Source organism: Octodon degus, unplaced genomic scaffold (genome assembly GCF_000260255.1).
Source record: "Octodon degus isolate 3935 unplaced genomic scaffold, OctDeg1.0 scaffold00001, whole genome shotgun sequence".
NCBI classification, from domain to species: domain Eukaryota; kingdom Metazoa; phylum Chordata; class Mammalia; order Rodentia; family Octodontidae; genus Octodon; species Octodon degus.
Window position 1 is genome coordinate 9,088,891 of NW_004524577.1, and position 16,039 is coordinate 9,104,929.

A 16,039-nucleotide genomic window follows, 5' to 3' on the forward strand; every position below is an offset into this window, starting at 1 on the left:
TTCCTTCCTTCCTTCCTTCCTTCCTTCCTTCCTTCCTTCCTTCCTTCCTTCCTTTCAGAACCGGGGATTGAACTCAGGCCCTTGTGCTTGCCAGGTAAGCGCTTATTCCACTGAGCTATCTCCCCGGCCCCTTCATAGGTTTTTCTAAATTGTCCTCTGTGGGGTAGTAGTAATCTAGATTTGCACAGGAAAGTTGTGGAAACATCTGCTTTCCCATCCATTTGCCACTCCACTGTGCTATCAAACTTATTTAGTTGTTGTAAATCACAATTTAGTTTCTTTCTTTCTTTCCCTCCTCCTCCCCCTCCCCTTCTGTCTCCTGTATTCTCTCCCTCTCCTTTCCTCCTCCTCCTCTCCTTCTCCTCTTCATCCTCCTCCCCATTCTTTCTTCAGATAGGGCCTCGCATGCAGTTCAGGCTGGCCTTGAACTATGTATCTCAGGCTGGTCTCGATCTCTCAGTCATCCTCCTGCCTCAGCCTCCCCAGTGCTGCGGTTACAGGTGTGCACCACCATGCTGGGCTCACAATTTAGTTTCAAACTGCTTTTAATGAGTGATATATTCCCTTTTCTGTAAACACTTCTCTTTTTTCTTATCTGTTGCTCCCCTTTTCTCTTTTCTTCCCCCCTTAAAAATAAGGGTTTGTAGGCACTGATTACATGGAGGGAGGTCGTGTGGGTCTGGGCTCAGTCTCCTGGGTCGGGGAGATGGCTCAGTGGGATAAACGCTTCTCTGGGCTCAGTCTCCTGCTCCCCCAGCTTCTCATTTGTTCTTTGACTTTGCTTATAATAGTTTATAATGTACAGAAATTTATTTATTTTTCTTTTTTAATCAGATTTAACTGGTACATTTTATTTTATTTTTATTTGTTTATCTACTTATGTATTTGGCACAGGCTCTCACTATGCAGCTCAGACTCGTAGTGATCCTCCTGTCTCAGCCTCCCCAGTGCTGGGATTACAGGCATGCGCCACCATGCCCCAACTTGGTGGCTGGCTCAGCATGCCTGGGATGGCATGTGGTGCCGGGTCCCTGTGCTTGCCTAAGCAGGCACTTGGTTCACTGAGCTATCTTGTTGGCCCTGGTACATGGTGACCACGTTCATCACAGAGAATTTGTCCGTGCACAAAGGCCCTCCTTTCACCCTCACTCCCCTCCCCATGTACAAAAGCTTTGTTTCCATGTTTCCTCTTTCTCATTTTTTAAACCTTTCTCTTCTTTTCTTCTGCCCTTCCTTCCTCTCTCCATTTGAATATTTTCTTTTTATTTCACAATACCTATTATACATTTTGGACCTTATTTACACATTTGGTTTTTCATACCAGGGAAACAGCATAGCATTTACACATGTGTGTCTAATTTATTTCCCTTAAGAGTGTGGACTCAAGACGCATCCATTTTCTAGAAGTGTCTCAAGCTTATCCTTCTTTATGGCACAGTAGTACTCCATTGTCCCAACAACCACATTTTTAGCCGTTCACCAGTTGATGAGCACTTGGGTTGTTTCCAAGATCTGGCTATGACCAGGAATTTATTTAAAATGATAGTGTGGTTGAATATTTATTCATTTATGGTACTGAGGGTTGAACCCAGGGCCTTTACATTGAGATGCATCCTTGCCCCCTTTTAATTTTGTAAAATTTTATTTTGGGACAGGGTGTTACTCACTAAATTGCCCAACCTGCAGCCCTTCTGCCTCAGCCTTCCAGAATGCTGATGTGACAGGTGTGTCTCACCACCATGTCAGGCTGACTTTGTTCCTTTAAAGTTGTCCTCTGAGTTCTGCATCTTTATTTGGAAAAAAAATTCTCACTTTTTCCTTGCTTATTCTTCCTCCTTACTGAAATCCAGGAGCCTTGGGAGGGTCCCTACCTTGTCTGGGTTCCCCCTCTCCCCGCAGGTTGGTAGTCGGAGCCCCCCAGGAGGTCACGGGTGCCAACCAGACAGGTGGCCTCTACCAGTGTGACTACAGCACGGGCCGGTGTGAGCCCGTCTCCCTGCAGGGTGAGTCGCTGCCCGGCTGGGACCCAGAGCTGGGTGCAACCCGGCGTCTGTGTTCTGGGGTTCTGTGGTGGGGGCTCCCCATCTCTGTTGGGTTTTAGGTAGCTTCTCCCTGCCTTTGCCTTCCTGCCTGGCTCTCGCACAGCCCCTTTAAGCTCCCAATGGTGACCCATGTGTCGCGTCTGCTTCCTCAGTGCCCCCGGAGGCGGTGAACATGTCCCTGGGCCTGACTCTAGCAGCCGCCACCAATCCCACCCAGCTGCTGGTGAGTGGCCCTGAGGACCCAGGAGGGGCCAGAGGAGGGGATGGGGCCCTGGGGGGACGCAGGTCTCGGCTTGGGAGCTGGCGCAGGGGCAGGAGTTGGGCCAGCCGCTTGCACGGGCGCCCTGCTCCTCAGGCCTGCGGTCCCACGCTGCACCAGACCTGCAAGGAGAACACGTACGTTCAAGGCGAGTGCTTCCTGTTCGGCTCCGACCTGCGGCGGCAGCCTCTGCGCGTCCCAGAGGAGCTCAGAGGTGAGCTCTCCCTCCTGCATCGTCTCCACTGTCCATACCCCGGTTTCCCAGTCACGGGTCGCCTGCCACCAGGAACCTTTCTTCCCAAGGACCAGCCCCGACACCTGTCTCAGGGCCTTCGCCTGGCCGCGCCTCCCTCCTGGCGTTCTTCCCCGAGGCAGACTAAGGCCGGTTCTTACCTCTTCTCACTGTCGTGCAGGCCCCGGCAGAGAATGGATGCTGGTTAGCTGTGGACTGGTGCATGGGCTCGTGTGTGTTGTTGCTTGAACAACTTCCCCTGAATTGAGCAGCCTAAAAGTGGGGGGGGGGGGGGGGAGAGAGAGAGAGAGAGAGAGAGAGAGAGAGCGAGCTCATAGTCTTTTTATCATTTAATCTCATAATTAGCATCTCATGACTTCCGTCATTTTCTGTTTCTTTGAAGTGGGACTGCTTTCTCAAGGGGAAGGAATTTTGCAAGGGAGGGTGCTAGTGTCAGAAGGAGGGAATTTTGGCGCCCGTTTGCATGGTTGTTATTGCAATCCTGTTCCTCAAACATTTTATATTTTATTTTTTAAAGAGAGTACAAAGTACTATTGAAACAGTAAAATTATGATTCAGAATTTCACTAAACAAAATAATATGGATTTCACAGTATTTGTTGTATTGCATAGTGTGCTTTTCAAATTAGTTGTGCCTCAATTTTTGGGTTTTTTTTTTATTAAAAAAGAATGAGTGAATAAATGTTTCAAGCAGCTTTCTATAATGCTTTGTTCATCTGCTTGGCCAGGTTTGGGCTGGTCTCCAGGTTGATTCTAGAACCAATGGCAGGGGTTTCTCCCTTTTATAGTTTTTCTTTTGAATTTTTTATTTTTATTTTTTTTAAAGTTTTCCTTTCTTAAGCCCTATTTCTATGTATGTATGTATGTATGTATGTATGTATGTATGTATGGTTTTTCCCCCCCATAATGGAGATTGAACCTGTTATGGGTTGTGCAGCACAAGAACCAGCATAAATTCCTCTTTAAAGGAATTTAAAGAGCCTTTATTTATCGAGCTCAGGGCTGTCAGTCAGTTCTCATGCAGGCAAAGTCTGATTGACCACTAACCCAGGGACCAAGGAGCTTTTGAAGCAAAAAACCACATCCTGTTTCGCAAACAAATTTGTCATGTAACACAGAACGGCACCTTCAGGGACAGCGTGACCACTGCTCAACATTCTCTTTCTGGGAGCTTCGTTCAGTTTCTGTTTAATGTACATCAGCATCATTGCTGTGCTCTTGACTACCTCAGCAACGCTCTTCAGTCGGTTAGAAACACTTTAGTTATTTTGTACAGTTAGAAACATTTCGACCTTTTCTTTTGATTTTGTAGGTCTATTCCAGGTACTGTCAGTCTATTGAAGATTTACTGATAGTACACCAAGCCTCTTTGCGGTCTTACAAGGAAACAGGGTCGCAGTTGAACAGAGTGATTTTTTACATTAGTTTAACATTACCTCAGAACCCAGAGCTTCTGCACTGGGCCCCCTCCCCCAATATTTTGGAAGAAGGTCTTCCTAGGTGGCTAAGTTGCCTCTGCTCCCCAGAGTTCTGGGATTACAGATGTGTGCCACCAAGACTGGCTATACTTCACTCTTGAGGGATAACCATCCTTCCTTCACAAAGAAAATTCTCCTCTTTCTCCTGTCCTTGTCCATGTTTCTTTAACAGCACTACCCTGGTTTTTTTTTTTTTTGTTTTGTTTTTTTTCTTTTTGAGACAGAATCTCGCTATCCAGTTCAGGCTAGCCTTGAGCTCACTTTGTAGCCCAGGCTGGTCTCAAACTCGCAATGATCCTCCTGCCTCAGTCTCCCGAGTGCTGGGATCACAGGGGAGCACCACCATGCTGGGCTCCATCCCAGTTTTAGAACATCTGGCTCCTCTCTTTTCCATCTGAGTTTTGGAGGGTCTCTCATGCACCAGCGGAGGAGCCTACATTTCAATCTCTATTTCTCTCCAGGATCTTTAATTTCTCCTCTTCTTCTGGGTGTAAATATATTTAAAAAACAGCCACCCAAACTGATAGCACAAAACCAGCTTTTCAACTCAGCGGATTAAAGTGCCTACTTAGGCAGACGCAGGGACCAGGGTTCGATCCCTGGTGTATTGTGCTGTCCCCATCCCCAGGGTGCTCTGAGCTGGTGATTGAGACTGGGCATGGTTACTTGCCTGTAATCCCAGCGCTTGGGAGGCTGAACACAGGAGGATCATCACAAGTCCAATCTGTGTAGTGAGACCTTGTAGACCCTGTACTAAATACATTAAAACAAACAAACACAAAACGTCCAGCTTTCCCTCCCCACTGGTCTCCACCTCCTCCCTGCTCAGCTCCTCCTTTTGCCGCCAAGCTTCTGGAAAAGGCCCCTTCCCTTTGTCTTCTGCCACTTCCCCGTCTCCTGCTCCTCTCCCTGAAGCCTGGCTTCCATCCCCACATCTGTGCAGGTCTTTCCCCTGCACCTGGCCCCACACACCTGGCTCTCTTGCTGCCTCCCCTGCCTGGGGCCTCTCAGCTTTATTCCCAGGCATCTTTGTCCCTTTCAGGGCACTAGGTGACAGCTGCTCAGTTTTCCCTGGCCAATATCGTCCACTTCTGTGGCCTCTTCTTGCATCTCTGTCACTTTAGTTCCCACTTTGAGGTGTTCAAAATTACTTAAAAAAAAAAAACCTCCCACATTTTCATTTACTTAAAGATACATAACAGCCAGGTGTGGCGGCGCACGCTCCCAATTGCAGCACTTGGGAGGCTGAGGCAGGAAGATCACTGTGAGTTTGAGGTCAACCTGGGCTGTACCGTAGTGAGTTCAAGACCAGCTGGGACTGTATAGTGAGACCCTGTCTCAAACAAACATGTAAACAAAAACCCAATAAAAATATATAATAACATACTTGGCTCAAAGTTCCAACCCAACTCACTAAAGGATATACTGTGAAAAGTTTTCCCCTAGTTAGAAATTTAGGTCTTGTTTCTTCCTCTTACTTTTTTTTTTTTTTTTTAATGTGTTTGGTACAGGATCTCATTATGCAGCTCGGACTCATAGTGATCCTCCTGTCTCAGCCTCCCCAGCACTGGGATTATGGGTGTGTGCCACCACACTGGCACTGGGTGGCAGGCTCAGTGTGCCTAGGGGATGGGGCCGGTGCAGCATGTGGTGCCAGGCATCAAATCCCGGTCCCTGACTTTGTCTAAGCAGGCACTTAGTCTGCTGAGCTATCTTGCCAGCCCTCTTTCCCTTATTGAAGTCCTGCCTCTTCATCAAGTGATACTATGTTTTTATATTTATTTACTTGTTTGTGTTTTGCAGTATCAGGGATTGAAATTTGCGCTTTCCAGGCAGGTGCTTATGCCACTGAGCTATCTCCCCTGCTTATATTCTGTTTTTATAGATACGTGTTTGGTCATTTTTGTGTCACAAGTCGTAGTGTCCTCTATACAATGTTTTGTACCTTAACTTTTTTTTTTTCGCTTAAGAATGTATCTTTGAGATTTAAAAAAGTGCTTGTTGGCAATCTTCTTTGTGTATTTCCCATACAAACATTTAAAATCTACTTGTCAGAGTGGAGACAGGCAGAAAGAGGCTTTAGGGATGAAGCCGGAAGGGAGGCCCAGTAGATGGAGATGCCATTCATTTTTCTGTCATTCCTCCCTCTCTGTGTATTTCTGGAAAAATATTTCTCACTTTCCATTTTCTAATCAAGCATCACTGTTTTTCCTGAATTCTCTGAACAGAGGTAATAAAAAAAAGTTCCATAAAATTTTGTCAAGTTCAAAAAAGTTTTGGGGCCGGGAAGATGGCTCAGCTGAATAAGCGCTTGCCTGGCAAGTGCAAGGGCCTGAGTTCAATCCCTGGTTCCGAAAAAAAGGAAAAAAAAAGTTTTATTGTTCACTTAACATAATTGCACACATTTACAGGGTGCAGTGTGACGTGTTGTGTGCATCATGTAATGTTCAAAGTGGGGTGACTAGCCTGCTTGTCACCTTGAACAGTTATCATTTCTTTGTAGAAAGAACACTAAAAATCCTCTATTAGAGTTATTTTGAGAAGCATAACACTTTACTGTTAACTATACTCTTTTGTGCAATAGAAGAATTTGTTCCTCCCATCTAAGGGTGGCTTGGTGGCCCTTGACCAGTCTCCCCTGTCCGTCTTCCCAGCTCCTCTCTGAGATTCTGGCAAACCTTCCTCTCCTCTACTTCTGGGAGGTCAGCCTTGTCAGAGTCCAGGCACGAGTGATGTTGTGCAGTGTCCATCGTTGGATGACTTATGCCCCTGAAATAGCCTCCAAAGCTAGTATCTTTACTGACTTTTTTTTTTTTCCAGAACCAGGGATTGAACTCAGGCCCTTGTGCTTGCTAGGCAAGCGCTTATTCTACTGAGCCATCTCCCCAGCCCCCTTTACTGACTTTTAAAAAATGTATTTAGTACAGGGTCTCCAGGGTCTATCTCCACAGACTGGACTCATAGTGATCTTCCTGTTTTTCAGAAAGATAAGTGTCTTTAGTAAATGGTACTGGGGAAACTGGCTATCTACATGCAAAAGATTAAAACGAGATCCAAATAACTCATTATGCCCTCAACTAAAATGAAAATGGATCCAAGATTTCAATGTTGAAACAGAAACAATCTACTGGGAGATAAAATAAGTAAAATAGGTATAGGCAAGGACTTTTCTGAACAAAATTCTAATTTTTTTTTTCCCCTGAACTGGGGACTGAACTCAGGCCCTTGTGCTTGCCAGGCAAGTGCTTATTCAGCTGAGCCATCTCCCCGGCCCCTACAGAACTCTAATTGTACAAGAAGTAACATTGAGAATCAACAAATAGAGTTATATCAGATTAAAAATCTTCATCACAAAGGAAACAACCAAAAGAGTTAAGAAAGATCATTTATAGAATGGGATTTTTTTTGGGCTGCTATTCTTTGAACAGGGGACTAAAGTCTAGAATATATAAAGAACCCTCAAAATTAGACCCCCCAAATAAAGGACTCAACCATAAAATGGGCAAGTGAAATGAACAGATACTTCTCAGGAGAAGTAAAATGGGCAGTAAATACATGAAAAAAAAAACCTCTCTAGTCACTAGAGAAATTCAAATGAAAACAACATTGTGATTCACTCTTTCCTCAGAAAGAATGGCTGTGTGTAAACATCATATTGGCTCCCTAGTGTAAGAACTTTAGGGGCTGGGGAGATGGCTCAGTAGAATATAGTGCTTCCCTGGCAAGCGCAAGGAACCTGAGTTCAATCCCCGGTTCTGCCAAAAAAAAAAAAAAAAAGAACTTGAAAGAGTAAATAAAATCTGAAAGGTACAATAGATACTGTGAAAGGGAGAGGACAAATGGAATGAGAGAAAGGAGAAGAGAAAGAAGGAAAGGGAAAAAGAAACCTATGTGTATATACAGAGGATATCCTTTTTATTGTGGTACCAGGGATTGAACTCAGGACCCGGTGCTTGCCAGGCAAGCACTTGTTCTACTGAGCTATCTCCCCAGCTACATAGGATATCTTAGATAACTGTACTGCTGATTTCTGCTGGTCTATCGGAAGAAAAGGAGCAGTCAATGCTTATATATTTTTCTCTCTCTTCTTTTTAATTTTTTGACCAGCTTTGCATGTTTGTATCTGGCAATCTGAACAACTAATTTAAAGACACAATATGCAATAAAACAACCATTGTCAAATCCCTATCATTTTTTTTGAATTCCTATCACTTTGTTTAATGAAATTCTGTGTTGTTTCTATTTTTTATTTTACTAATTTTTATTCTCTTAAAAGAAGAAATCAAGTACAGCAAAAACACTATTGGTGAGGCTGTGGGGGAAAAGGAAGCCTTCTACATTGTTGGTGGGAAGATAAACTATGGAAACCCACTATGGAAATCAGTGTGGGGATCCTTAAAAAGTAAAAGTAGAAATGCTGTTTGACCCAGCTATTCCCCTTCTAAGCATCTTCTGGAGTTAGAGGCATCATCTCACAGTGGCCCATGTATTCCATATTCATAGCAGCCCAGCGCCTCCTAGCTCAGCCTTGGAAGTTGCCAGTGTGTCCATCAGCAGCTGTCTCTTCCACATACCGACTTCTTTGTCTTCAGGCATATTCCTGGCAGGGCTGTGACATAGGATAGTTCCATTTTTAGTTTCTGAACAACTTCCATATTGTTTCCCATAATGGTTTTGCTTTGACTAACAGTAGATAAGAGTTTCTCCCTTTTCTACATCTTCGTTTTAAAATTTTTATTTGCATTTATTTTATGCTTTATTTATTCCCATGCCATAAGTTTTTGTTTCTTCAGTTTCTTCTGGGATATCTTTTTCTTCTGTGCAACTTCCTTCTGTGGTTTAGGAGCAATTTGTTCCTTTTTGGTAGGATCATCTGAATATGGCAGGGGGGCTTATGGATGGATTAATCTGGCCATGAGCTCTATAACTACGGTGGAGCATCTTGGGTGCTTAGTTCATCTGGATGTGTTCAATAACTAGACAATCTACATCTAAACCCTTAAGCTCAGCATTATTCTCTGCATTTTTAAGCATGTGCAGCAAAAATTCAACACTCTTTTTTGGCCACCAACCTGTATCCAGCCCCACTGTTTGGCCTGGGTGTACCTACCAACTCCACCATTGTAACGCTGGAATGGCACACATTGCTTCTTTAATGTGACATCGTCAGATACTTGGTGGCCTTTTGGATATGCATACCCTTGGTGGCCTGGGCAGTTTCACACACGTTCTTAAAGTGAACACAAAGATTTGAGCTTCCTGATTTGCATGGTTTTGTGGGGTTTTCTGGGTCAAGACAGTAGTGAACCATTTTCACAGGTCACCTCAGGCCACTCACAGGAAGAGGAACAGCGGTGGTTTCCAGGAGAGTTCATGAGAACGTGACCTCTCTCTCCCTTCTCTACATCCTATCCAGTGTTCATTTCTATTTATTTATTTATTTTTTGCAGTACCAGGGATTGAACTCAGAACCTTGTGCTTGCCAGGCGAACACTTACTCTACTGAGCTATCCCCTGGCCCCCAGTGTTTATTTTTTATCTTCTTGATAATAGCAATTTTAATGGGGGAAGTGGCATTTTACTGTGGCTTTAGTTTGAATTTCGCTGATGATGACAACACTGCATATTTTTCACATATTTTTTGCTATTTGTATACCTTCTATGGATAAATGTGTATTGTAGATGCTTTGCCCACCTAAAAAATATAAACAGTATCTGCATAGTTTATTTCTGACAGTTCTCCTGACCCTTGGCCATTTGTAAATCAAATTACTTTTTTTCTTGGCTGTTGGACTGTTTGAGTGCCTCTTCTAGTCTGGATTTTAATTTCTTCTCAGGTGTGTAGGCTGCAAATATTTTCTCTCATTTTGTAGGTTATCTTTTCACTCTGCTGATTGTCTTCTTTGCTGTACAGGAGCCTTTTATCTTGAGATGATTTCATTTGTTTCTTTTGCATTTGTTTCCTATACTTTTGGGATCTTATCTAAAAAGTTCTTACCCAGACCGAGGTCATGAAATAGTTCCCGTTGTTGTTTTTTAAATTTTTATTACTAGCTTTATAATTTTCTGTCAGACATTGTTTTTGTTAGTAGTTTTATAGTTTGGGGTCAGACACATAAGTCTTGAGCCCATTTGGGGTCAAATTTTGCATATGCTGTGAGATAGGGGTCTATCTTCCTCCTTCTGTATGTGGATTTTCAATTTGCTCAAGGACATTGATTGAAGAAGGCGATCCTTACTGTGTGCTATTGGTACTTTTGTCAAAAATCAGTTTTCAAGACTGGGCGTGGTGGTGCGTGCCTGTAATCCCAGCTCTTGGGAGGCTGTAAACAGGCGGATCACAAGTCTGATCTAGTAGTGAGACCCTAACACCCTGTAAACACTTCTTTAAGGTGTCTTTTTTTATTTTTCCTTTCTTTCTTTTCTTTTTTTTTATATTTTAGGGAAGGGTCTACAGGGTGTTCAAGGTCTCATTACTAGATCAGACTCGTAGTGATCCCCCTGTTTACAGCCTCCCAAGAGCTGGGATTACAGGCATACACCATGGTGCCCAGTCTCAATTGCCATCTCAGAGCGCCCCGGAGGCAGGCTCAGAGATTGAACCCCTGGCCCCTGCACCTGCATGCAGGCGCTTAATCCACTGAGCTATTTGGCCAGCCCTGTAAACACTTTAAGATTAAAAAAAAAAAATCAGTTTTCAGATTGATCAAACCCTGGTCCCCGTGCTTGTCAAATCCACTGAGCTATCTCATCAGTCCTTACTTGGGGTTTTTAGTGGGTGGAGCTCTCTACAGGAAAACCTTGAAATCACCACCCTCCTGCTTCAGCCTCCTTAGTAACTGGGATTGGAAGCAAGTGCCAGAGGCTCACTTAGAGTTGTGTTTTTCTAATTCTATGAAGAATGTCACTGATATTTTGACAGGCATGGTGATGAGTCTGAGACCATTAGATCGTGTTACCAGGTAGCTTATTTCTAAAAAATAGTGGTTTGCCAGCTAACCATTATGGGGTTGGGTTGCTTGCCTCTCTCCCTGGAGTTCAATTCCAGGTTTTTCTCATCTTGAGCAAAGAACTGGACAAAAGAAGAAACAAGCAATGGCAAAGCTATTCGAGAAAGTAAAAGTGAAGAGCAGGAGAGAAACTGGCTCTGTAGAGCGAGCCTGGGCTGACTAAAGAAAAAAAGGAGCACAAAGATCAAAGCACACGCTGCGTTGGGGAACACAGCCTGGGCTATGGTGGAAAGCTAGTAGAGCGAAGTCTTCATGGCCTCGATGTCTACATCTTGAGGAAACCCGCGAGAACTCCTACGTACGGGTCTCAAGAGGCAGTGCCCGCACCCCACACCTCAGGCTGCCGCCAGGTCTAGGTATCCTATTGGAAACCTGCCAGAGGTCTGTGATGAAGTCTGGGAGCTGTTCTGCGCATGTGTGTGGGAATCTTGTAGTTAACAGGCCACGCCCACTTCTCAATCTACTTTTGCCACATGCTAATCTCCTATTTCAATAGTGGGACCCTTTTAGCAGTATTAATTCTTCTAATATATGAACGCTAAATTTTTTTTTTTTTTTGATGTGTGTTCAGTTTCTTTCATTAGTGTTTTATAGTTTTCAGAGTAGAGATCTTTCACTTCCTTGGTTAAATTGATTCTTGGGTCCCCTTTTTGGCTATTGTAAGTGAAATAGTTTTCATGATTTCTTTTTTCAGGTAGCTTAATGTTAACATATAGAAACACTGCTAAAAAAATTCTGATGATTTTTAAAGGTTGATTTCCCCCCACAGCTTTACTGAATTTATCTATTTGTTTTAACAGTTTTTGTAGTTTCTAGTCTTTTCTGTGTATACGATGATGTCATTTGTACACAGGGACAATCTGACTTCCTCCTTTCTAGTCTGAATGCCTTTTATTTCTTACTCTTGTGTAATTATCCTGGCAAGTGTTTCCTGAACTACACTGAGTAAGTGGGCTGGAAGTGGGCCCCTGACTTGGTTTTAGTTTTAGAGGAAATGACTTAAGTATTTTTCATTCAGTATGATGTAGATTGTCAGCTTGTCAGATTTTCCATTTCTCATGTTGACGTGGTTTTTTTTTTCTTTTTTGTATTTTTAGGGAAGGGTCTACAGGGTGTTCAGGGTCTCACTACTAGAACGGACTCGTAGTGATCCGCCTGTTTTCAGCTTCCCAAGAGCTGGGCTTGCAGGCGTGTGCTACCATGCCCAGTCTCAGTTGCCATCTCAGCATGCCCCAGGAGCAGGGCCGGCATGGCAGCCTGGGCATCAGACCCCTGGACCCTGAATCTGCTTGAAGGTGCTTTAGTCCACCAAGCTATTTGGCGAGCCTTGTTTTGTATTTTTGAGATGGGGTCTTACTATGTAGTTCAGGCTACCCTTCATCTCACTATATCATTCAGGTTGGTCTCCAACTTGTGGCAATCCTCCTGCCTCAACCTGCTGGGCAGTGGGCTTATAGACATGTGCCACCATGCCTGGCCTACATAGGTATCTTTTACACCCAGTGCTTTCAGAGCTTTTTCATGAAGGGATGTTAAATTTTTCCCAATGCATTTTCTGCACTTACTACAAAGATCATATAGTTTTGGTCCTTCACTATGGTAGTGCAGTGAATCATCTTATTGATACAGGTTTATTGCATTATCTCTGTGTTCCTGCAATGAACCCTACTTGACCAGAGTGAATGATCTTTTGACTGTGCTGTTGAATTTGGTTTGCTAGAATTTTGTTCATCTATGTTTATCAGGCAAGCCTGTTCCTTCCCCCCCTCCCTCCCTTTCTCCCTGTCTCCTTTCTTTCCTGATTTGTCTTTGTCTTTTGGCTTTGCCAGGAGGATGATCCTGGCCTTAAAGAACACATTTGGAAGATTTCCCCCTTACTCAAGTTCACAGACTAGTTTTAAAAGAATTGGTATCAGGCCAGTGAGATAGCTCAGTGGACTAAGTGCCTGCTTAGGCAAGTGCAGGGACCGGGATTTGATCCCTGGCACTACCTGCTGCACCAGCCCTGCCCTCGGGCACACTGAGCTGGCCACCAAGACAAGGCATGATGGCGCACACCTGTTTTCAGTGCTGGGGTGGCTGAAAACAGGAGGATCACTAGGAGTCCAAGCTGCATAGTGGGACCCTGTACCAAATACATAAAAAAAGATAATTGATATTACTTTTCCTTTAAATATTTGACAGAATGTAGCAGTGAAGCCATGTGGTCCTTGTCTTTTCTTTAATAGGAAACCATTAGTGAGTGATTCAGTCTTCTTATTGGTCTGTTCAGATTTTCCATGATTTTTTTTTTATAGTGCTGGGGATTAAATCCATGACCTTTGCACTGAGATATGTCTCCTACCATATTTTATTTTTTTTATTTCAAGACAGAGTCTTGCCAAGTTGCCCAGACTAAGTTTGAATTTATGATCCTCCTGACTCAGCTTCTAAAAGGCCGGGATTACAGTCTTGCACTATCACACCTGGCTTCATAATTTAATCTTGGTAAACTGTGTGTGTCTGCAATATTCTCTTATAATGTTTTGTATTTCTCTTGTATCAGTATTTATTTATTTATTTATTTATTGGGTACAGGGTCTTGCTATGCAGTTCAGACTCATAGCAATCCTGTTTTAGCCTTGCCAGCGGTGGGATTACAGACCTGCGCCACCATGCCCAGTTGCGGCGTGTGGTACAGGGGTTGAACTCAGATTCTTGAGCTTTCCAGGCAGGTCCTTAGACAGCTGAGCTTTCTCCATAGTCCTTCTTTTATCAGTTTAATTTATCTCTGATTTTTTTTTTCGGAACCGAGGATTGAACTCAGACCCTTGCGCTTGCCAGGGAAGCACTTATTCTACTGAGCCATCTCTCTGGCCCCTTATCTCTGATTTTGAGTCTTCTTTAGTTAAACTGGCTAAAAACCTGTGGAATTTTATCTTTCTTAAAAAATCAAATATTTTGTTTATCTTTTTTCTCTATTTATTTATTGATTTTTTAAAATGTATTTGGTATAGCGTTTCACTATGCAGTTCTCAGTGATCCTCTTGTTGTCAGCCTCCCCCACACTGAGATTACAGGCATGTGCCACCATGCCTGGTCTTGGTGACTGGCTTAGCCCCGAGCTTTGCTTGCCTATGCAGGTGCTTAGTCTGCTGAGTTATCTTGATGGCTGTTTGCTCTCTCTTTTTGAGATAGGCTCTTGCTATGTAGCTCAGGCTGGCCCTGAACTCACGGTGGTCCTCTTGCCTCAGCCTTGCCCTTCTCTGCGCTGGGGTGGTGGTATAATGAGGTGAGGGCTGGCAGTATGGGCGTGCACCACCTTGCCTGGTCTATCTTTTGTATTTTGTTTATTTCTCTTCTGATCTTTATTCTTTCCTTTCTTTTGTTCATTTCAAGTTTGGTTTGCTATTTTTCTAGTTTTTAGAGGTGTAAGGTCAGGTTGTTTATTTACAAACTTCTCTTTTGATGTAGACATTTATGATTATAAATTTGCCTCTGGCTACTGCTTTTAATGTATCTCATAGGTCTGAATATATTGTTTACATTTTAATTTATCTTTAGAAAATTTCAAACTTGTCTTTTAACTTCTGCATTGACCGATTAGTTGGTCAGGGGTGTGTGTGTGTGTGTGTGTGTGTGTGTGTGTGTGTGTATGCTGGGGATCTAAGCTAGGGCTTCCTATATGTCAGATGAGTATAGGCAAGTTCTCTACTACTGAGGTACACCCAAGCTCTAGGCTGTTTAATTTCTATATATTTGTATATTGCTAAAATTTCTCCTGTTATTTGTTTCTAGTTCTGCACCATTGTGGTTAGAAACAATAGTTGATATATTTTGGAGTGTGTGTGTGTGTGTGTGTGTGTATGTGTGTGTGCTGGTGGTGTGGGCCTGGGAATTGAACTCAGGCCCTTCAAACGGTGATACATCTCCAACCCTTTTATATTTTTAATTTTGAGATAGAGTCTCACTAAGTTACTAAATTGCCTAAGCTGAACTCAAACTCATGATAGAGTGTTGGGTTACAGGTGTGCACCACCTTGCCTGACTGATATTTGTAGCTTTTAAAAGATTCATTAAGACTTGCTTTGTGGCCTACTAAGCAGTACGTCTTGAAGAATGTTCCATGTGTAGTTGAGAAGAATGTTCATTGTGCATGTGTTAGATGAAAGTGCTGTATGTATCTCTTGGATCCATTTTATCTAAAATGCAGCCAGATTCCAGTATTTTTTTTTTTAAATTTTATTTATTTATGTGTGTGTGTGTGTGTGTGTGTGTGTGTGTGTGTGGCCAGCTCAGCCTACCAAGGGGTGGGGCTGGCTGGCATGTGGTGCTGGGAGATAGAACCGCGGTCCCTGTGCTTTAGCTTGTTCTAAGACCACTGAGCATCTCACCAGCCCCCTCCAGTATTTTCTTATTAATTTTTCTGTCTGCTTAATTAGTTGAAAGTGGGGCAGAGAATCTCCTGCTTTTATTGCATCACTATCCCTCCACGTGTATCAGTGTTTACTTTATTTCCTGTAAACATGCACCTGTTTACAACTATCATGTCGTCTCGGTGAATCAAGCTCTTTTCATTAAATAATGGCCTTTGTGTCTTATGTGTTAGGTGTTACATTCAGGACCTCATGCAGGTTCTGTCACCAAGGCTCCCCACACCAGTCCCTCATAGTAGTTTTTAATTCAGAGTCTATTTTATTTGGCGTGAAGGATAGCTACACATGCTTTCTTTAAATGCCAGAAGTTGCAGGTACTTAACTTTCAGTCCACCTGTATCCAGTGCTAAACCAGGCAGTATGTAGTCGAGTCCCATCGTGTAATTCCTTCAATCACTCCATGTTTTGACTGGAGAATTTACTATTTATATTCAGAGCAATTATTGATAGATAAGGAGGTACTACTGTCATTTCTTTGTCTTCTGGGTGTTTTGTAGATTTTTTGTTTCTACCTCCTCATGTGCATTTGTGGTTTGGTTATTTCATTTACTGCTGGTTTTTTGTTTTTTGTTTTTTGTTTTTT

At 43.2% G+C, this 16,039-nt stretch overlaps 1 protein-coding gene across 1 annotated transcript in view; it reads left to right on the forward strand.

The window, feature by feature from the left end:
* The window catches only part of Itgam (integrin subunit alpha M), a 52,788-nt gene that overhangs the window by 1,868 nt on the left and 34,881 nt on the right, over window positions 1-16,039 (forward strand). Inside the window, exons 3-5 of the mRNA XM_004622996.2 lie at window positions 1,900-2,003; window positions 2,195-2,265; window positions 2,398-2,515. Coding sequence (XP_004623053.1) covers window positions 1,900-2,003; window positions 2,195-2,265; window positions 2,398-2,515 — 293 coding nt within the window. The remainder of the gene's footprint in view (window positions 1-1,899; window positions 2,004-2,194; window positions 2,266-2,397; window positions 2,516-16,039) is intronic.